Genomic DNA, 23203 nt, shown 5'->3' with positions numbered 1-23203 from the left:
CTTGGCCTGACCTTGGGCTAACCTTGGGCTAACCTTGGGCTGAGCTGTTCCACCCCTGGGCTGAGAGCTGGGGCACCCAAAATCAGCATATTGCCAAAGCATTCCCAAATCCTGGGCCGCCCCACTCCCTGGCCACCTCCTCCAAGGAAATCACACTTCAGGTCTCATTTCCTCTTTGCTGTGTCCTGTTCTCCCAGGCAAAAAAAAAATATAAATTACTCCTTTGGTGTTTCCATGCAGTGATTAAACCTGGAGTTGTCAGCTGCTGCCCAAACTCACATAATTCTTGCCTTCTTTCACCATCTATTGTTTTTTTTAAATGGATTAACACCCAAGTAACATAAAGGAAAATCCCATTTCTTCCGTATTTCACCATCAATTGCTTCTTGATTGGATCAACACTCAAGTAACACAAAGGAAAATCCCACTTCTTTCATACGAGAAGAAAAATCTTAGCCACAGTTTACATGGGGGGAAATGAAAATTACAAAGAACCTCCTGCTCCATAAATGATTCTTTCATTCACTGCCTATCAAATGTAGGAGATGAGGATTGCCTTTCCCACCCCGCATTTATTTATATAAATATAATGTATTTATTCCAGGAGCAGGTGGAAGCACTGGCCCCAAAGCTTTGTACCCCACTGCAATTCTTGAGCTCTGCCTGCTGCCATGAAGGATCTGCCACATCCCCTCCCACTTCACAGCCAGCTCGTTTCTCTCTCCTGGCACAACCCTTCTGCAGCTGAAATGTTCAGGCAGGAAATATTCAGTGTTTTATTTGACTAAAGGACTCGCAAATCTCAGGGTAAAATCAAGGATAAAATCAGTTTTCTCCATGAACAAAACACACACCTGTACAAGGACACAGCATCAAAGGCCTCCCTGGATCATGGTCAAATTGATCACGTTGGTTTTCCCCACAGCCTAAACACACAAATATTATTTTTCTTTTTGTTATTGTTTATTTCAGAGGAAACGGAATAAAATTGTGTTGGTGAAAGAAGAGGAAAAAAAAAAGGGAACCTTCAAAGCAAAGAGATTTTCTTTAAGGTGACAAAATATGTGATGTAGGCACTAAAAATCAGGAGACTGTTCCTTATCTCATGAGATTTGAGAGTTTAAAATATAAATGGAAAGAAAGTCCCACAAGGGATGGAAAACAAAGTGGAGGAGCTCCAGCATCCTCACAAAGCCTTTTTGTAGGAAGCAAGGAAAAGGGAGATGGAGCAGGAAAAGGGCACCTGTCACAATTCCAGGAGTGCAGGAATCCCTCCCAAGGAATGCGACAGGAATAACAAATGTCATTTCTCCTGTACAAACTCTTCAGTGCAGCATCTTCTCCACTGGAGCACCCTCACGGGGCAGAATTTCAACCACCAGGGCTGTGGAAAGTGGCAACGTTTGGTGAAGCAGGAAAAAAGGCGAAGAGGAAGCAGAGGGAGGATGATCCCAGCTGGACATTGTGCCTGAGGCTGGGAACCCACAGTGCAATTACAGAGCTCTGTTAATTAACTGTCAGCCTCAGGACAAGACCTAATGGAGCAAATGGAGCCCGGACTCTGCTCAGGGAAGTTCCAAGCTCAGGAGAATTTGGGAGAGGTGGGTTCAGCTCCTTCCTTTGCCTTTGAGCTCTGCATTATCCCAGAGCAATCCACTTCCAAGGTCTCAGCAGCACCTGTATCCCAAGCCCAAATTCCTGATGAGCTCCTCTCTCAGCCAGGCTCCAGAGGAAGCATGGAGTAAGAGTTTCAGAAGTGTTCCACATCCTCCTGCATTTCCTTTCCAAATCTGCAGCCCTCAATTGCTGCAGGAGGCACAGCTGGCTCAGCTCCGCCGGAAACACGGCCAGTCCATTTTGGGAACATCTTTGGGAACTCTCACACTTTACAAGTGCTGAGCCCAGGGAAATTTTGCCCCTGTGCATCTCTTGCTACATCACTGGTGCCTCTCCAGCACACCTCCCCTTAGATTGGGGTTATATTTGCAATGCCAAGGGCAAATAAAGGGTCAGAGTGGTAAAAACTGCCCCATCCCTGGAATGTCCAAGGCCAGGTTGGACGGGGCTTGGAGCAGCTGTGGAAGGTGCCCCTGCCCATGGCAGGGGATGGCACTGGAAAGGCTCCTTCCATCCAAACCCTTTTATGATTTAATGATTTATAAACGTGTCTTCTCTGAGCCCCCTCTGAGCTGTTCCTCCCATGGGCAGAGCTCTGGGGAGCAGCACTGTCACCTTCCCCTCTCCTGGCTCTCCCCACACAAACCCAGGATTCAGATGCTTCCCTTGGGCTGATCCACCCTCCCTTTACAGCCCAACACAAACTGAGGCTCCAGAGTCACAGAGAGGAGGGGAGGCACAGCACAGAAGGAGCAGAACAGTTTGGTTAACTGCACTCATCCTCCTGAGCCCCACCGGAGAAAAGAAGCCCAGGTGCTTTGGCCCTGCAGTGAGCACAGAGGGTTAATGAGGAGTTTCTGCTCCCATTCTCCTCACTCCTCACCTCCAGGGAACCTCTTGGCAATGTCCCACCTGTGGGATCACTCCTTTTCCATTCCCCAAGCTCTGGTGAGCTCACTCCTCAGCCATGGGGTCCTTGCTCAGCATTCCTCTCAAAATCCTCTGGCTGATGAGCAAAAGAATGCAACCACTGCCTGTGGGAATCCAGAGCTTCCCTCTGGCTGCCCTGGCTGCCCTGGGACCCTGGCAGGGCTCAGGAACCCCCTGGACAGAGCCCCCAGAGACACTGGCTGTGATCTCTGTCCATGGAAAAGAGTTTTAAGTCTTACAGGATCAATTACCAGCTCTGAGGGTTTGATATAAGTAATAATTAAGTGTGGCACGGGTGCAAAAGTAAAATTTTAGGATTCTAGATGAGGGGTCCAAAGGGGACAAGCTGGAGGAAATTGGGTGTGCCTTGTCCTTTTTCTCCTTCTTCATGCCCTCCATGTCTCACTGTGGTGTTGGCATTTTTCTGTTGGTTCAGGCTGGGGACACACTGTCCAACGTAGGTGACAGATATTGGCACGTTCTTGTCAATCCAGCCCAGGGAGTTTCTGGTATTTAATGTTTGTCACATCCCACTGAGGGCAGAGCCCCACACGCTGCCCTGCAGGACAGAGCTGGGCAGGGCAGCAGAACATGTGAGAGATCAACAGAATAAACAACCTGGAAACCAGCACAGACCAATTATGGCTTCTGCTTTGGCAGGGGGCTGACAGACAGAGACTTTTACAATCTCTGGATCATTTAAATACCACAGATTCCGTCAACTGCCCTTAAAAGAATTTTTAAAACTGTAAAATTCAGCCAGTCCTTGAGTGATTTCTCCCATGAGGTCCCAAATCCCCCTGAGCTCAGGCTAAACCCCCATGAGTTACAGAACTGGAGCCTCACCCTAAACCCCCTCTGGAGATGGAAACTATTCTGGTTTATCCTCTTGCTCCAAGCAGCCCCACGATGTTTAATAAATAAATAATAAAACCAGCATGTCAACATTTCCCTTTAAATTAGGCTCAGGAGGTGGTCTGCAGCTGCCCACCAAGCCTGCATATGTTTAATTCCTTTATCGATGCACTTCTTCCCAGCAGGGAGAGGGGAAGGAGCAGAATTCCAGCTGGAGGTGATTGGGTGTGTCTGGTTTAAAAGGTGTGAGCACAAGTGACACCCAGCCCTGCTGTCACTCCTGTGGAGAGCACAGCAGAGCTGTCCCTGAGCAGGAGCAGGTGCTGTTTATCCACGGGATACGGGCAGACATGGAGAAGGAGAGGTGTAAAAAGCGACCTCACAGCACTCAGTTCACACTAAAAAGCTGTTCACCTGTCTGCCTGCTGTTTGTTTTGTCCCTGCCAGCCTGGCAAAGGGGACAGCAGTGACCTTCCAGGAGACAGAAACATTTTCCTTCTGCCCACAACACCTTCCAGCGAGCCATTCTCAGATCTTCTGCGAGTGTGATATGCATGAAATACAGAACACCATAGCTGGCTTTATGAAATCCCTTTTTACAGCTTCCAGATCTCCAGCAAATGTACAAATAAATGGGAAAGTGAGAGGGAGGGAGACGCACAAAGCAAATCGCAGGCTGAGGGAGCAGCACTCTGCTAACTGGATGGTCAGAGCCAAAATCAGAGCATCCAGTTATTTCAGCAAGCCCTGCCAAGAGACTAAACAGAGGAGCACAGGCCAGGTGTCAGTGATTATAATCCCACTGCTGCCAAAGTCACTCCTGTCTGCAGCCAGCCTGCCTTTGGCTCCCTCCCCCAGCACAAGGAATCATTCCTGAATCAGACCGGGAAAAGCAGCCCCACAAAGCACAGCTGCTCCTGGGCACCTGCTGAATGCTCAAAACCTCGTAGAATTTTAAACCAGCACCATATCCCTGGAGCTGCCGTGGAGGAAAGAACCTGTGGAAATACCTCAGCGCGTTATTCCCAGTTCTGCCATGGAAAATGAGTGGTTTATGGATGAGATGAGCTGGATGCTTCCACACTCAAGATGACCCCTGTGAAGGCACCAGCTCTGCTCAAACCCCACCCCACCATGCACAGAAATGTCTGATCTCGTTCCTTTCCCAGTTCAAATGGAACTGATCCATCACCCTTTCCCAAAATTACACCATTTCTGCACCCTCAGCTGCCCCCAGGCACGGCGGGAGAACACATGAAAGCAGACAATGCTTTGGAAAATACTGCTAAAAGAAGTAAAAATCAATCAACTGCTAAAGGAAGCAAAATCAATCAATGAGTCCTGGAGCCTGCCTGCCCTCACACAGGTATCCAGGCACTCCTCTCCCCTCTGAGGCCTTCTATTTTTGGGAGAAACCTGAGGCTGAGCACAGGGAATGAGCCAGGCAGCCCCAGGGGAGGATGGGCCTGAGCTGCATCACACCTGCACAAAATAATAGTTTTCCACAAGTACGGGTGAATTAGGAAATAAAGAGAGGTTCCATTTCCTATTTTTTTTTCAGCAAACACAAACCCTTTCCACTGCTGATGACTCTACAAGGGATTTTTTTACCATTTTTAAGTGCTGTACAATGAATATCTCTCCTTTTACAAGTGGAACCTTGTAGCTATGGAGACGCAGAATGTCAAATCCAAGCTGAAGACAGGATTTCAGTGGGGGCTTTGGGTTGCTACATGTGCCTCCAATGATCTGCTTTCCAGCTCCTGAAGTCTTTATTATTCTCTATATTTTATTAGTCTCTAACAGCGTGTAAAGAGCCACTGGATGTTCAATAAGGACACAAACACAGGGTGACCTGTCAGGCATGGCTCTGGGGCGTCCTGCACAGTCTGATTTACACCCAGGGCACCAAAACCCCCCCACCCAGTCCTGTAAAGTTTAATTTAATCCAAATGAAAGTGTTCTGGTGCTGCCACAGCACCTGGAAGCCAGGTGAGCTGGGGTCCCCTGGTGTTTAATGCTGTGTGTAACAACCACGGCCACTGGGGGAATTCCACCACGCTGACCCCGTGTTGCTGCACATGGGAGGACTCTTGAACCTTGTAATTGCCTGCTGCAAGCTGAATTATCCAAATTCCAGGCTCCCAAACATCATGCCTGTCTTCTGTGGTCCCAAAGGCATTAGGGAGGGTGGTGTCATTACCTGGGTCCTCAGTTATCACGTGCACATCTGTTTCCCACCATGGAGTAAATTAAACGTTTCACTCAAGCTAGTGGAACTTCAGTGGTGTTAAACCTGAGTGTGATGGGGACAGAGCCTTCCAGGCCAGATTAATGCTCTTTGTGACAGCCAGGGGAAATTCAAAATAACTTGAACATCACTCATTTTCCACTTGTGCTGGTAACAGAGAACAAACCACACCTCACACCTTCATTCTGCATTGTCCTGGAGCAACAACAGGGACATGGCAAGTGGTTTTCTGCTCTGAAGACAGCACTGCTCCAGAGAAAGCAACCCCAAATCACTGCATTTTAATTCCTTCCCCTTAAACTCCACAGTCCAAAACCACCTGAGGACTTCAGGTGCCAAATATGAAACCTCTCGTGGGCGCCCCATTGTCAGAGGATGAAAACATTGGGTTCCAACAATCCAGATCCCAGAACTGCAGAGCCCCCTCTGCTCATCCTCACCACACCTCCCACAGCACCTGGGTGCCAAAGCCAGGCCCACAATTCCCAATCCCAGCCTGCACAAAGGGGTGGGAATCAACTCCAACAGGCACGTCAAACACTCTCAGGTAGAACATCCACAACCAAGGCAGCAAAATCCACCTGGTCGAATCACGAGCAGGATTAAGTGACCAGGACTGCAATGGAATTGTGCAAATCCTCCTTTACCAGCTCTAAATAAGCATCAGTGTTCCAAGCAAACCCATTCCTTGCATCCACAGCAGTGGAGTCATTGCCAGGAGAGCAACAAAGCAATCTGGAATTTCTTTACAAAGCTGGACAGCAGAAGAAAAGTGCTGAGAGCTTTTCCTGATTGTGTTCCCCGTGTTGCTGAGTCAAATCCCGACACAGCCCAAAGATTGTGGAAATCAACTCCAGCAGGGCTGTCTAAGCCTCTCCTGATCACTGAAATGAAATTAAACCCTCCAAGAATCCCCTTCTCCCAACCCAGATATTTGCTAATGTGCTGTTTGACAAAGGCTCGTGTCCAGAGGAGCCTCTGTGTTCCTGCTGCTCCAGGAAAACAACTCCAAGATCCTGCTGCAGTCCTGTTGTCCCCTGGTTTGCTCCTGAACCAGATCAAAAATGCAGGAAATCTCTGGCATTATCATTAAATAGGCCATAACCCCCTCAAGATTTGATGTGGGATCTGGAGAAAAGAGGTTTTCATATTTAGTTTTAAACCAGAAAAGGCTCATAAGCTCCTCTGTATCTACCAGTCCATTAAAAACAGGTTTTGGTTGTAGCCACAGCTCGTCAAATGGGTGCAAACAGGAGGAGAACAACACTCCAGATGCCTTTATCACAGTTGTTGACTCCAACTTAATCGCTTTTTTAATAAGTCTTAATTATTCAAAATAATCACCATCCCTTCCCTGCCTGTTGTCATTTAACGTGAGAGAACCCTCTATAGAGCAAACCCCAACGCAGGAAAAAAAAAAAAACAAAACCAAAACCAACAAAATGTCATTAATCTTTCTAATATTTAGAGATACCTCAAGAGCTTCGAACATTTACCTCTCCTTCCCAGCAGCTGAAATGGTTTTAGGAGGATCATGGTTCATACCTCGCATTCCCTGGAGCCAGAGATGGTGTAGGTGCAGGGCCCAGATCCATTAACGGATACATCCATGGTCTCAGAGTTTGTTGGCTTGTAGTCCACGTAATATTCCTGCAAAGGGGAGTTCATTTGCCTCTCTGACTCCCGGGCCTTTTTCCTGCGCCTCTTCATGAGCGTGTGCTGCTGGAGCTGCTTCATGCTGGCGGGATAACGCTTCCAGGACACGTAGATGACCAGCAGGATCATGGCCACGGAGAGAAAGAGGGCCACGCTCCCCGCGATGATCTTGTGGAAGGACACATGCTCGTACTCCGGCTCCACCGCGGGCGTCGGGATGTCTGCGGAAGGGCTCGGCGTGGCAGATGTCGGCTGGTGGCTTTCCAGTTTGGAGACGGTGGGTTTGGGGATGAACACGGGTCTCTGGGGGGTTTTGGGAGCCTGGTAGGGCCTTTCTGTAGCCACCACCAGGATTTCGGCACAGATATTATAGGTTTCCACAGCGTCGCTCACCTTCTCGCCCTGGATGTGTTTGGGGCCTGCACAGATCATGGTGCTCTCCTTATTTCCCTTGAAGTTCTTAAGCCAATTAAACAGGGGGCAAATGCTTCGAGTACATTCCCACATATTCCCGGACAGAGTGATGGAGATGAGCGAGATCCACGTGTTGATGGTCTCCTGAGAGATGTTGGTGAGCTTGTTGGAATCCAGGTTCAGCTTTTGCAGGTTGGGCAGGCACTGGAAGGTGCCGGGATCTAACCCCGCGATGTCATTGCCCGATAAATCCAAGTTGTGCAAGGAACTCCAGGTCCACGTCAATCCCTGGCTGATGGAGCGGATCCTGTTCCACTGCAGGTAAATGGAGCGGAGGTTGAAGAGCCGCGGGAAGTGGGCAAAATTGATCTTAGAGAACTGGTTGTGCTCCAAGTGGAGCTCCGTCAGCTTCAAGAGGCCGGCGAACGCGTTGCGGGACAAGCTCCGCAGGCGGTTGTAGCCCAAGTCCAGGAAGTCGAGGTTGCGGCAGTCCTGGAAAACGCGGATGGGCACCGTTTTCAGCGAGTTGGACCTCAGGTGCAGGATCAGCAGCTTGCGGAGGCCCTTGAACTGCTCCGCCTGCAGCACCTGCAGCTTGTTGTAGGACAGGTCCAGGTTGCGGAGGTTGGGCACGGGGTGGAAGGTCTTGTTGTGCAGGTGGGTGATTTTGTTGGAGCTCAGGATCAGCTCCTTCAGCCGGCGGATCCCCTGGAAGGCGTCCTCATCCACGGAGCTGATGTAGTTGTGGTCGAGGTAAAGCCATATGAGCTGATTGAGGCCCGCGAACTGGTGGGATTTCAGCTTCTGGATGCTGTTGTAGCGCAGGGACAAGCCCTGGGAGCCGCCGGAGATGTTGTGGGGGATGTCTCGGAAGGCGTGCGACTCGCAGTACACGATCTTGCCGTCGCAGCGGCAGCTCTTGGGGCAGGCTCGCTGCGCGCCCGCCAGCCCCGCCAGCAGCGCCAGGGGAAGCAGCCCCAGCAGCACCCTGGAGCCTCCCCGCTGCTTGATTACATGGAAACCTGCAAGATCCGAGAGGAAAAAGGGCCGTTGGAAGAGGCTGGCAGAGAAATTACCGGATTACCACGTCACGGGGGGCTCGGGGACAGCCTGAGCCCAGTGGGGATTTGGGAGACAACCTGTTTGCCTCCTGCCTCGGCCCTTTGTGGTGCGGATCGCCGCCCTTGGAGGGTCTGCCTGGCCACGTCTCCTGCCCCTCCACCAGCAGAACCCCTTGGTGGGGCTCAGGGAGCAGCAGGAGCAGCAGGAACCTGTTCCCTCCCGGCTGTGCTCCTGTCCCCCGGCTCCCCGAGGAGCTGGGGTGTCCTCAGCGCTCCGTGCTGAGCTTTGAACAATAAACATATTTGTCAAGTCACTGTGCTGGATGCTCCATAGTGCTGGAGAGGAAATGAGCCAGAGCTTCTGCTCGTACGTGCTGCTCAACCTGTTCCCCAAGGAAAGCAACTGCAAGTCTAATCCCCCCAAAATTACCCCAGAAGGAGTGAAATCTACTTCTCCTGAAGTCTGATCCACCTTTATAAACTGTATTTATTGTAAAATAAAGCACTAAGTAAAGGTTTTACTTTTTGCACTGAATGATTCAGGTTTAAGAGTAGGTTTAAGTAAAACTCATGAGTTTTATGTACCTAAAATACAAGAATAGATGCAGAGAAACAAAGTTCATCCACACAGAGAAGTGTACCAGGAATGCTGGCATGGGACCCCAATGCCAGGTAAAGGTAGAAGATGTATTCCTCTCAAATGAACCACTGCCTTAACCCATGTTCATTTAGCTCATCCACATATGGCTGTGAATACCTAAACAGTTATTAATTTGAATTAATCCAGTAGATGATGAAAATACCCACCCCAACTCTTCTAGATAGCAGCAAACCCAGAAAGTTTAAAGGGGGATATTTCTATTTCAATTCCCCTCTCCTGATTGATTTTAAGGGTTTGCCTTTAAGATATCATGTTTGTCACACAGCAGCAATGCTGGCTGTGAGGACATATGTAATAATTGAATATATAGAATCCTGAATAATTATGAGAGGGCGTGGAGGGGGTGTCAGAACCCCCAACACCCATCTGCACGCCTGGAATAATTTTAGGGCTGCTGCCTCCAGAGTTGCAGTCTTGCTGAGAATGAAAATGCATTCTTCCAACAGGAAATATTTCAAGGGCTTATATCTCCTTGATAAATAATCACTTATTATTTGTCACACACACACACACACAAATCAACCCAGTGCTGCAGGTCTTTAATCCAAGTTTAAACCAAGAGGCAATCTGCAAAAATAATTCCTGTTCTGGAATGCCCCTGCCTTCCACTTTAATGGGTAGATTTGTAATTTAAATCCTCATTTTTTTGCTCCGTTCTCTTTGCCAGCAGCAGCCAGCTATAGAAATATGTTCTGGCTGTTACAGACTCGGGGGCTGGGGAGGGGGGAAGGAAGGAAGGAAGGAAGGAGGAGAATAAACCTGTCACACTCCAAAAAAACCCCGACTGGCAAATGACTGCTGGAAATGTAGCAGAGGTACCAGGGGCATCTTTTCAGCCTCTTCAAAACCACCTATATGCAAGAAAGAACTCCCCCCTCCCTCCCTTTTGCTTCCCACATCCTGCGAAGTGTTAACGCCAGCCCGAATGGTGCCGGGGGGTCGGGAGGCGAAGCCGGCAGGAATTTGGGGTGTCGGGCACAGCCGCAGCTCCCGGCGCCCGTGCAGGTGCGGGGATGGGCGGCACAGGGGCTTTGCTCAGGCCAGCCCCCCACTCGGGGCAGGAACCCACCCGCGGGTGGGAAAGGTGTGTGTGTGTGCCAGGAGGGGGGAGAAAGGGCTAAAGATGCCACGGCAAGTGCCGTGAGTCACCTGGCAGCGGAATGCGCCGCTGGCTGCTGCTCCCCGTGCCCCCCCGCCGCCACCGGCGAATAATCCAGCTGCAAAATCCACCCCGCAGCTGCAGCTGTGCCAGCAAACAAACCACAAAAGTTCACTCACCCATCCTTTTGTCATCAATAACGTCCTCCTTCGCCTTCCTCCAGCTGTTTTCTCCTCTCTCTTCCCCCCTTTTTTTCCCCCCCTCTTGCCTCTCTCTCTCTTTTCCAAAACCGGCTCCTTTGCTTTAAACCATCAGCATCTTCATGTCACAGCGCTCGCCCCGCCGCCATCCAGCGTGCCCGCCAGGAACCCCACAAAGTTCCCCGGAGAGGACCAGCGAGAATTTTGGGGATGAGGAAGGGAAAGGATAAGGGAAGGGGTTGGGGGTGGGGAAGACAGGACGAAGGATGGGGGGAGTGTGGGGGGGTAGGGAGGGACTCTAAGCTCTGAGAGCCATTGTGGAAGTCATCGGAGAACCGGCGGCGTTAAGTGGCGATCGGCGAGAAAAGCCGGAGCAGGCGATGGAGACGAACCAACTTGTCCGGGAGGAAGGAGCAGGGCTCTGCCGGCGCCTGGCATCCCTCATTCTGCTGCCTCTTGCCATTGCCGGGCACCGCGATCCATCCTCGTCCGGCTCCCGGAGCAGCCAGGGCCTCCCGTGCTCCGCCGCTCTAGCAGCCCCGCAGGCTCGCTTTATCCATTTAGCTGCTCGGGTTTAAAGTGGTTCGTAGCTGTGCTGAGAGGCAGCTCTCGTCTAATTCCGAGGTTTTCCAGAGAGCGATGATGCTCCGGAGCTGGCTGGTGCCGAGGCTGGAGTTTGTGCAACACCGAGTGCCCTCCACTGGAGAAAACCCAACGCGCATTAGAGGCTGAACAAGTGAGGCTGTCATGGCTCTGCAGACTTCGCTTCCCTCGGAAAAGAAAATTAAAGACACAGCATTGCCTTCCCCACCGCCCTCCCCTGCCGGATCCCTCCGTCTCCCCTGGATTATGGGATGTTTATGGTGTGGGATTCTCGGGCAGAGACGCCAAACGAAACATCTGCTCCCCTTGGGATTTGCCAACCCGAGTTTGCTCTAATCCACCTAACCTGTGTATTTGGCTTGGGCAAATTCTAAACTGTTCTTGGTGGTTTGTTTTTTTTTTTTTTCTTTTTTTTTTTCTTTTTTTCCCCCCCTGTATTCCCGGGGGAGGGGAGGCAGGAAAAGGACGGTTTTGCAGGTTAAAAGTGACAGTCCTGGTGCAGGGTGGGGGGCAGGGGCTGCGAGCACCACCGATCATCCCCACAGAAGGCATTTGGTTTGACTGCAGGCAGCAACTCCAAATGTAAACACTCCGTGTCCTGCTGTGGCTGCGACAGGGTTAATTCCCTGCCTCGTAGCCTGTAATTTTTTTATTTTTAAATCTAAGTGCCTTTTAGTCAGAAAAACGCTAACTTTGATAAACAAGGCAGAACTGAAGATGCAGAATCAGTGACACCTTTTTTCCTCCTGAGCTCCTCTCCCGTGGCTCTTGCAGCTGGAACTGGGATCCTGCAGGGTCCAGCCCAGAGCCAGGGTGGGACCCGGGCTGTGACACCTCTGCAGATGTCACCTCCGGCTGGGGCTGGCCAGGTCCCAGGACTGGATTCATTCCCACTTTACCAGGACTGGATTAATTCCCAGTTCACCAGGGTTGGATCAACTCCCAGTTCACCAGGACTGCATTAATTCCCAGTTCACCAGGGTTGGATCAACTCCCAGTTCACCAGGACTGGATTCATTCCCAATTCACCAGGGCTGGATTCATTCCCAGTTCACCAGGGCTGGGTCAGTTCCCAGTTCACCAGGGCTGGGTCCATTCCCAATTCACCAGGGCTGGATTCATTCCCAATTCACCAGGGTTGGATCAACTCCCAGTTCACCAGGGCTGGGTCCATTCCCAGCTCACCAGGAGGGTGTCAGAGGGATGCAGAACAGGGCATGGCCAGCAGGACCCAAATCTGACTCTGACATGGCTTTTGAGCTGAACGTATTTTATATTCTATCATTACATAATTTACCTATTAATTATTAAATTTATATTGTTCTATTGTATACATTGACTTGAGTTTCTCGTGATCTTTCTTAGGCCCCTGACCACAGTTTCTTTAGACAGAAGCTGCAAGGACCTGAATGCTCAGGGCAGGTCCAGGATCCCAGCGGGATCTGGCACACTCTGGCACACTCGGGTTGCTCAGAGGGCAGCACTGGACTGCTCTGAGCAGCTTTAACAGCTCCTAAAACTTGGATATTTGTGCCATTTCCATCCCTCCCTGTGCTAAACACCCCCATCAGTTATCTGGGGAACAACTCCATGCCTAAATCCTACTTCAGCTGCCAAAATGGTGGCAGCGCTTTATAAAGTCAGTCGTGAGCCAACCATGGTGTGTTATTTAATTTTTAAATATTTAAAATATTTCCCACTCTGTCCCGGGGACTCCCTGCTCAGCATTCCACAGCCTAGATCTCTGGGGGTGTCTGTGTGCCACTGATGATCCCACTCTGTACCAAAAATGAAAATTGCACAAATCTCAAGGTCAGATTCCAGCCCTTCCATCCTAATTCCTCATTCCTGGCTCACTGCTTGCCCCTGCAATCCATCCCAGATGGAGTCACCCCTGGCCAGCCCCAGGATCCAGCCCTCTGAAGGAGCAGGAAAAAGATTGGGACACAGGATGGGTCAACAGTTCAACTCCATTCTGAAAAATAAATAATAATCCACAAAACAATCCATAGAAACCAACCTGTCCTCCCCTATATCTGCATCCAGACTGCATCTGCACCCACACTGCATAAATATTCACTTCTGAATAAAAACCCTTGCTTGGTTTGTTCTGTTATGACAATTTGTCGCTACCTATAGATCAGATATTCATTTGCATATGAAAAATATCATCATTAATCACTATTTTTATTCTGGATTGGACAGCAGCACACACAACTCCCTCAAACAAGATTCAGAACTTAATTATCATAAGTAATGTTGAAAATACCTCTCCTATATCTCAGTTAACCCCATCTGCATCACAGCCAGGAGCACTGGAGCAGGAGTTCATATTTATTGTTCCCAATAAACGTAAAAGCTGAAGTGTGCAGTTATTTATTCCATCTTGGATTGGTAATTCTCCTGGATGGGTCCATTCTGGCAGACGTGGGAGTGAGCAGAGCAACGTCCACAGGAACTGCACCCACCTCCAGGGATGGCTGTTCCCACATCCCCGGATCCTGCACGAGCTGAGGCAGCACAGCCATGAGCTCTGCTTCTGCCATTGACTGAGCCCCAAAATCCCCACGCTCCCACCAAAGAGTGGACGTGATTTTGCTGCCTTAAAAATCCTGTGATGCTCTAATGGAAAATGTCATAAATTCCAAGGCAGAAAACTTGAGGAGCTGAGCTGAACCAAGGGAGCTTTCACTCTGCAGCACAAATGCCACCCCTCCTTTATTTTATTTTATTTTATTTTATTTTATTTTATTTTATTTTATTTTATTTTATTTTATTTTATTTTATTTTATTTTATTTTATTTTATTTTATTTTATTTTATTTTATTTTATTTTATTTTATTTTATTTTATTTCATTTTCATTTTCATTTTCATTTTCATTTTCATTTTCATTTTTATTTTACGTTTCCTGACAGACCCACTTGAACATTTGCCAAAGGAGGAGAAATGGGGAAGTTTTAATCAGCATAAATAAGGGACTCTGAGCTAAAAAGACAAGTGGAAAGGAAGAGTCTGCAAAGGCTTTTTGTGGTTTGGTTCCATTTCCTTGGAGCAGGGAGGGAGGTGAAGATCCCTCCCTGAGAGGCCAGTGTCACCCTCGTAGGGCTGTGGCAGCCCTTCAGAGCAGACAGCCCCAAAAATGTGGGGAATTTTGGGGGTCAGTAAGTGCCCAGTGGGATTCTGGATAGAGCTGGCTCATGCTGTCACTGGAGCATGGAAGAGGTGATGGCTGCTCAGAAGTTCACAAGTGATCGAAGTTCAGAAGTCCAGCCTTGTGCAGACCCGTGTCTCCTCAGGAGCCAAGCTGCCCAAAGCCAGGAGAGACATTAAACCCATTTCAAAGACCTTTACACCCATCAAATTGTTTGTAAAGACACCAGCCCACATCTTCCCTCTCACAGGCATCAAACTGCCTTTGGCATGGGACACTGAACCGGGTCCTGGGAACACCCCAAATCCCCGGATTAGACACCCTCAACTCAGGGTGGGTTTTTGGGGTGTTATAAATGAAAATTTGTCCGGACAAATTTAAAATGAAATAATAAAATATTTATTTTTGCAATCAAATTCTATTTAGCCAGCCACAAGGAAAGAACAGAGCCGAGCCCGGGGTCGGCACCAGGAGTCATCCTCAGCAGAGGTTTTCCTCCATGCCCACACCTCCATCCTGGCACGAGCGGTTTTTATAGGGAAAATTCCGCCTGAGGCCAAGATTTCAGCAATCAGTCTTTTCTTCCATTCAGAGTCTATAAGTTAATGAGATTTTCTTTTTTGGTGATGAGGAAGAACAATTCAGTGTCCAGAGTTGGTGAATCCCTTGATGGAGTTTATGGGAACGCTGCGTTCACATGGATCTGCCCGAGGATTTCCATGATTTCCATTTCCATGAGATCCATCTCAGGTTGTTTATGTGCCTGGGCGTCCCCGTATCTCTCCAGCCATGTCCCATCTCCCATCTCCTGGCCCAGCCACATCCTTTTATTTGTAAATTGGGTACTAATATACACCAGGTTTATCCTGCGAGGGTTGGGGGTACTCCTAAAACGTGTATACTATAACAAATATTCAATATCACATCTATCATACTAGAAATGGTGCAAATTATATCTATTACACAAAACAGGGGCAATGCAAACGTGGTTTTCCCCATCCTCCTGACCGCAGGAGTGCCTTGCTCTGCTGCACTCATCTCCAGTGCATGATTTGGTGATAAGGACTGCTTGGAGTCAATTTATCTGGGCTGCATTCACTTGCTCCCTTTTAATTTGGACTCATTCTCCAAGGATGAAACAGAGACACAGCTCGGGAATCAGCTGCTGCCAGCGCAGCCCCTGTGCAGCTTTGTTCCAAGGGCTGCAGGACTCACACCTTGGGTTTTCCTTTCCCCCCTCTCCCCAACACTGGTAAATTATGAATAAATTAGCAATTTGCGTGTAATGGCTGGAGCAGCTTCATTAATACCCTGTCAGGGCGTGCTTAGTACAACTTCTGACATTGAGGCTCTAATGTCCTGTGAATTATTGATGAAAGCACTCCCATCCAAGTTCTTATCTCTAGCTCTTCATGTGCTAAGTGTTTAATTGTCACCAATTCATGACTTCTGCCTTCGGCTGGTGTATTAAAACCCCTCTGGATTCCTGGGTGTGTTTGTACTAGTGTGAAAGCAAACCATTGGGAGATCCCAAGTCAGAAATACAATTTAATAGAAAAATTAAAATAACTGCAATACAGAAACACTGATGGAGTTAGAAGGATCCTGGCACCCTGTGGATCAGGGTGGCTGCAGCCCTCCTTCAGTGCCAGCTCTGGTTCTGTTGGAGGGATCCTTAGAAAGGTTTGATCTTTTTCTAAAGGTCCAGGGGTGGTTATGGAGCTCTTGTCCTTTGGGAATTCAGTGGATAAGGCTGCTTGTTTTATTATAGTATTTTGTTCTGGATGCAGGATATGCTCTGTTCATGCCCTGTCAGTATTTTGTCCTGGATGCAGGATGTGCCGTGTTTGTTCTGGATTCAGGATGTGCCGTGTTTGTTCTGGATTCAGGATGTGCAGTGTTTGTTCTGGATTCAGGATGTGCCGTGTTTGTTCTGTATTCAGGATGTGCCGTGTTTGTTCTGGATTCAGGATGTGCAGTGTTTGTTCTGGATGCAGGATGTGCCGTGTTTGTTCTGGATTCAGGATGTGCCGTGTTTGTTCTGGATGCAGGATGTGCCGTGTTTGTTCTGGGTGCAGGATGTGCCGTGTTTGTTCTGGATTCAGGATGTGCTCTGTTCATGCCCTGTCAGTATTTTGTTCTGGGTGCAGGATGTGCCGTGTTTGTTCTGGGTGCAGGATGTGCCGTGTTTATTCTGGATTCAGGATGTGCTGTGTTTGTTCTGGATTCAGGATGTGCAGTGTTTGTTCTGGATGCAGGATGTGCCGTGTTTGCTCTGGATTCAGGATGTGCCATGTTTGCTCTGGATTCAGGATGTGCCGTGTTTGTTCTGGATGCAGGATGTGCCATGTTTGTTCTGGATGCAGGATGTGCCGTGTTTGCTCTGGATGCAGGATGTGCCATTTTGTTCTGGATTCAGGATGTGCTCTGTTCATGCCCTGTCAGTATTTTGTTCTGGATTCAGGATGTGCAGTGTTTGTTCTGGATGCAGGATGTGCTGTGTTTGCTCTGGATTCAGGATGTGCTCTGTTCATGCCCTCTCAGTATTTCGTTCTGGGTGCAGGACATGCCATCCTCAGGGCTGTTCACCAAGGCTCACCTCTCTTGTAGCCTAGCTGTTGGAAATGAGACAACTCCTACATTTTTTTAACAAACTTTATCAGGGATTTTGTCCGTCTTTGCCCAGGGGGAAGGGAATGGACATTTATTTTCAAGAGGCTCTGTTCCCTGGGCAGGGTCTGAGGAGCTTCACGTCTCGGTGGACTGGGAGCTGCCCGAGGATGCACAAATGATAAGTGACCACTCAGGAACATCAATGCCCCAAGATCCTTCCTGGTGGGTTGGAGACCCCTGGTCTGGGAAAAGATCAATAAGAGAACAAAGAATGAGGATCTAATTACCACAGAGGGATCAATAACCAATAGGAAACCAAATACCAAGATCTGTGTAACTTGGGACCAATGGACATTGAACCAATGTACTTCTCTGGCTTGACTGTGTGAGCCTGTGAAAAATCGAGTGAAGAACCCTGTGTGATAGAATGATTTTCCCTGCACAGTCTGGAATACCTTCCACATGACTCCTTCCTGTTTGTTCAGGTTTCCATTTGCTCAGGAACTCAGAAAGGCTTTCTTAAATCCCCCCCTTGTCACTGTACCCCTTATGCTGCTGCTCACAGGAGTCTTCCAATTTCCCTCAAAACCCAGATTGCCAAGATGATAGTAAAGGGATTTTAAAATAATGGGAATTTAGGGTTAAAAGGAAAATTAAGCTTAGTAGGCCCTAAAAAGAAAAATAAATACCCTTGTACCTTGCTAGAACTGTACCTGTGTAGCTAGTACATGGTAAATGATATAATTGTTAGATGTGATGATTGTTTAGTAATTAAATATAATTACTGTTTAATCATAAGAATAATCATGAGAAACTGTGGTCAGGGGCCTAAGAAAGATCACGAGAAACTCATGTCAATGTATCCAATAGAACAATATAAGTTTAATAATTAATATGTAAGTTATATAAGGATAGAATATAAAATACATTCAGCTCTAAAGCCGTGTTGGAGTGTCAGATTTGGGTCTGTACCCCTGATTCCCAGAGCTCTCGATAAAAGCACCTGCATGGAATCACATCCTGGGATTATTTGTGTTCCTGAACGCTGACAAAGAGGGCAGAGACCTCCTGCAAGCCCCTGGACTAACCACCAACTCCACGTGAGGAAAGCTGGGAGGATTCACACAGGAGACCTGAAGGACACAGCAAGAGCAGCCCCCGAAAATCCTGCCCTGCCACTTCTCATTATCCCAGCTCTTCCCAGCCAGGTTAAAGCCTCGTCCAGAGCTCCTTCCCAGAGGCTGAGCATCCTTCACACCCATTGACATCAAGGGCACTCAGCTCCTTGCCAAATCAATTTGCTTCCTTGGAGTTACCCAAGGAGCCTCTTGTAGGAGAAGGATTGCTCTTGAAAATAACAAAGGGACATGTGTTGGATGGGGGAGACACTCCAGCAGCTCCTTTTCAGCTCAGGAGACAGGTGAAACACCCTGGGGTCGTGATTTTCACTCCAGGTCCCATTCCTGTTCCCTCTCCATGACAAGTGGGCATTCATCCCCCTTCCAGGAACAAGCCTTGTGTTTCTGGCAGGATAAATAGATTGGACAATGCAGATCCAGACTGTAATATTTTATAGGAGTCTTTTAGAAATAAATATAGAAAGGGTCTGCAGAGAGAGACATTGTAGGACAAAAGAGTAAAGAAAAGGAAATCACACAAAGTAGGTGTTAAATCACGAAATACAGGAAATCCAAGCCATATAAAAATATAAGAGAAGAGAAAAATGGGAATAAAGCCATTTAAAAAATAAACCACCTTATCCAGAAAAGGGAGTGCCAGTGATGCCCGTCCCTGTCCTCTCCGTGGAGGAAGTCCCTGTTATCCCAGATTGGATAATTGGCTGTATCATTGCATCTCCAGGACTCAGCCCACACTCAGCCACCCAGCCTGGCTTGCACAGAAATAAATTGGAGCCAAAAATCACTGCCCCTTCAGGATTCTGCTGCATGTGCCTGCTTTGCATAAAATCAAACAATGCCAAAGTCTGAGGGCCTGGCTCTGCTGACCCCTGAAGCAGCCATTTAGCAGAAACCACAAGCAAAAGCAAAACTGAAAGCAATTTGTTTAATTTTGAGCTTGCAGGGTGCTAAATAAGCTCTAAGGACAACAATTACTGGAAATGCTGCACGTCCTGCCAAGCAGGGAGATCCCCACCTTTCCTTCACCTCAAACTTCTCTGGTTTGAGTGGCAATGTCAGCGTTTTCCCACTTGGATCCCCAAGGCAGGGAGCTGGGATAAATGTGGGATAATCCCTGTTTGCCGGAGCAGACAAAATCAATTGCAATTGTTTAGGCACTGGGGTTTAATGGGGGTGAAAAGGTATTTGCTGGACTTTTTCAATGTTGTTTTTTTTTAATCCTGGTGACGGTATAGCATAGACTGACAAATCCCTTAGGAACTGTACATCTCTCCTCTCTCAGGAGGAACGCAGGGAGCTGCTGGATCTGCTGCAGGTGAAGCCAAACTGGGTTTGGACAATGCTTAAAAACTACCAGCAAAGACCCAAAACAACCTGAGAGAGAGAGAGAAATTGATTGGTTCAGGAAGTCAATCGAATTCTCTGTTATAACAGATTAAATACAGAATTACTCAATTAACTTCAGATTAATTATGCCTTTCAGGTAAACACAGTGATCATCATCTCTGCTAACAGGAGACACTGACTCTGAGGGGTCACACAGCAACTTCAGCAGGGCTCTGAAAACACAAATAATTCCCTTTTCCACACATCCCAAACCTCCCCCATTGCCAGGATACACAATTCCCAATTCCTATCCTGTGCTGAGGGTTTCATAGATCTTCTCCCAAGAGCTCTGCATTCCCAGGGAGGGCTGGGGAGGGAAAAACAACTCAGTCCTCGTTCAAGTTTTAGCTACAGACCAGGTTAATAGTAATTTTTCCTCTCTGCTTGAAACTGGAGATGTGGCTAGAGAATGAGATCAAACCAGGAGCACATCAGGCAAGGAGAGGTGGGATGATTTCACCTCGGGAAGAGAAGGATCAGGGGAATGTCATCCAAGCAACTGCCAGGAAGGAGCAGAGATGTCCAAGCCAGATCCCCTGAGCTGCCCAGAGCTGTGGAGGGGGTGATGGGCACACACTGAAACCTGGAAATGGTTTTTAAAATTAAATAAAAGATTTTTATTGTGAGGGAGCTCAACCAAAAAGGCTGCGGAGACTTCATTGTTTGAAATATTCAGAAGTCAGGAGGACACTCCCTGGGCTCCTATCCCTGCCTGGATCAGGAAATGGATTCTCCAACTGCAGACATTCCCATGGAGGGTTCAGGTCCAGAGTGTTGGAAATCAGCCCCAGACATTCCCATGGCAGCTGTGCCTTGGGGAATCACCTCCAGACATTCCCAGGGATGGTTCAGGTGCAGCTCTGCCTTGGGGAATCAATCCCAGACATTCCTGTGGATATTTCAGGTGCAGCTCTGCCTTTGGAATTCCGCCCCAGACATTCCCATGGATATTTCAGGTGCAGCTCTGCCCCCCAGAAATTCCCATGGATATTTCAGGTGCAGCTCTGCCTTTTGGAATCAATCCCAGAAATTCCCATGGATATTTCAGGTGCAGCTCTGCCCCCTAGACATTCCCATGGATGGTTTAGGTGCAGCTCTGCCTTGGGGAATCAGCCCCAGAAACTCCCATGGATATTTCAGGTGCAGCTCTGCCTTTGGGAATCAATCCCAGAAATTCCCATGGATATTTCAGGTGCAGCTCTGCCCCCTAGACATTCCCATGGATGGTTCAGGTGCAGCTCTGCCTTGGGGAATCAGCCCCAGAAATTCCCATGGATATTTCAGGTGCAGCTCTGCCTTTGGGAATCAATCCCAGACATTCCCATGGATATTTCAGGTGCAGCTCTGCCTTTGGGAATCAATCCCAGACATTCCCATGGATATTTCAGGTGCAGCTCTGCCTTGGGGAATCTCCCATCACACAAATGGTGCAGATAATGAAGGAGCTGGAGACGCCCCAGGATGGGAGCTCATAAAAGCTCCCCAGTAATGTGTCTTGGGTTAATTATTGATGGGGATGCTTGATGGTCTCATTACCAGGTCAGCCACGACCTCTGGGCAGTGTCTTCATCTTTACAGATTAATAAATTATTGTGACACAAACAACTCTGGCAATTACTTCCTTAGTGCCAAAAATCTATTTTTTAGCTGAAGACAAAGGTTGATTTAACACAAGCAAATGTCCTTTAGAAATTGACTGTATTTATACTCAAGAGGCCAATTACTCATTTTCAGTCATTTTTTAAAATCCTGAATTCTGATTTATAAGACCTGGGCAAATTGTGAGGGGTTATCTTGACTGAGGCCCTTTTGATGGCATGCATAAAATGTGTAAAGGGAATTTTAACATGTAAAAAACTTGTCAGACTGTTGGAAAATGCATCAGGCAGCACCTATTTTTAATTCTAACTTGAAAAATGAAAATATTTTCTTATTTATCTGAAGAACTCCTCCATTCTGTACAAGTACAGGCACTATTTCCCTCCCATCCCACACAGAGCATGAGATTTCTTAAAAACACCACCAAGAGACACTCGGGTCACATCAGCCATGAACCAGCTCCTGCCAGGACTCACAGGGTCACACCAGCTCAGGAGTGGGTCTGGATTAATTAGCTTTGCTGAAACACTGATCTAATTAACCCGTGCATGGAGTGGACACAGCTTCAGGAGACTGAAGCCAGGATGGTAAAAAACTGGGGAGGGACTGCAGGGTCCGTCCTGCTGTTAAAAGGTCAATGATGGCCAAGCCCAGCGGGTGGGGAAGAGCAGAAGTGGCCCCACAATAATGAATTCTGCAGATAGCAGCGGCATTGATTCAGGCAGGAAATTGTAATTCTGGACATTGGAATTCCTGCTGGTTGTGGCAGCCTTTGCCTCTCTTTCCCCCTCACCTCCCTGCCTGCTCCTGCTGCTCAGGTGAGGTTCCGAGCCACTTGGCTGGACACATGAAAGCTTCATTTACCTGCCTGCAGCAGCTGGAGTGGAATTAAAATTGGGCTCATTATCTGCGCTTAGGATGGGGTAGCCCCTGAATTTGCAGTGCATACTGATACAAGACAGAGAAGGGGAAAAGGCAAAAAAACACTTCTGTGTTCACATGGCAAAGAGCTGAGCTGTCAGAACTCAAAATGTCCCTCAGACATTTCTGGAGGTTCCAGGCCCAGGTCAGAAGCATTTGAGACCCTGGCAGGCAGCTGCAAACAGCTGTGATTTTGGGTTTGAGCCATGGAATGATTTACCAACCTTGCAGGAAGAACAAGGAGTCACAAAAGTTTAGATATTAGAGTAGAAGTAGTCACAAAGTAGAGGGAAGAATTTCTGAGTGCTGTACAGGGGGGTTTTGGTTTTGTACATGGGGGTCAGAGGGTTTAAGATGGATTTGGGATTTGGGCCTGCCCTGTCCTTCCTCTTTCTCCTTCCTCACCTCCATGTTCTTGGTGATGTTGGCACTCACAGATTGGTTTAGAGTAGAAAAGCACCATTTAATATAGGTAATAGGCATTGGGGAAAAACTGTGAACATGTAACACGTAATGTACCATATAAAAGATAGAAAATCACCATTTAATATAGGTAATAGGCATTGGGGAAAACTGTAACCATGTAACACGTAATGTACCATATAAAAGATAGAAAATCACCATTTAATACAGGTAATAGGCATTGGGAAAAACTGTGAACATTTAACATGTAATGTACCATACAAAAGACAGCAGCAGCCCTGGGTGGGAGAGAAGAAGCAGTCGGGGTCAGAGAGGATGTCAGGGTGTGTGTGTGCCTCTGCCTGAGCTCTGAGCAAACCACAGCAGCCCAAGGAGAAAATCTTTTAGATAACTTGCAATAAACTGCCTTGAGACCCAACAACAGAGACTGCTGAGCCTTTCTTTGGGAGCTCAGGTTGGAGGAGAGACTTTTCCACCACTCTGAGCCAGCCCTGACCCAGGATGAGCTCTGGCACTGAGGAAATCCCAGAAAGGAGAGAGTTAATCTGGAGTAATACCCTGGAAGTTAAAGGCACCTAATGCCATTTATTAAAGGAAGGTGTAGGTGCACAGAGCCATGGCTG

General features: G+C 48.1%; 1 protein-coding gene and 1 long non-coding RNA gene across 5 annotated transcripts in view; both read right to left on the bottom strand.

Moving 5' to 3' along the window:
* Nucleotides 1-7143, bottom strand: part of LOC146765608 (uncharacterized) — a 36810-nt gene extending 29667 nt beyond the window's left edge. The window contains exon 1 of the long non-coding RNA XR_014949858.1: nt 34-7143. This is a non-coding gene — a long non-coding RNA (uncharacterized LOC146765608). The remainder of the gene's footprint in view (nt 1-33) is intronic.
* The window catches only part of LRRTM4 (leucine rich repeat transmembrane neuronal 4), a 172042-nt gene extending 160349 nt beyond the window's left edge, over nt 1-11693 (bottom strand). Inside the window, exons 1-2 of one of the 4 annotated variants that reach the window (XM_085559242.1) lie at nt 10724-11693; nt 7199-8745 (exon numbers count right to left, since the gene is read on the bottom strand). In XM_085559242.1, coding sequence (XP_085415368.1) covers nt 7199-8745; nt 10724-10727 — 1551 coding nt within the window. In that variant the 5' untranslated portion in view covers nt 10728-11693. Of the gene's footprint in view, nt 1-7149; nt 8746-10723 lie in introns of all 4 variants that reach the window. The other 3 variants (XM_031506738.3, XM_085559243.1, XM_031506737.3) reach the window with 3 other exon arrangements.
* Nucleotides 11694-23203: the final 11510 nt, after the last annotated feature.

The sequence above is a fragment of the Lonchura striata genome, chromosome 22 (assembly GCF_050655825.1).
Source record: "Lonchura striata isolate lonStrDom1 chromosome 22, ASM5065582v1, whole genome shotgun sequence".
Lineage (NCBI taxonomy): Eukaryota > Metazoa > Chordata > Aves > Passeriformes > Estrildidae > Lonchura > Lonchura striata.
This window is presented reverse-complemented; position numbering and strand designations above follow the sequence as displayed.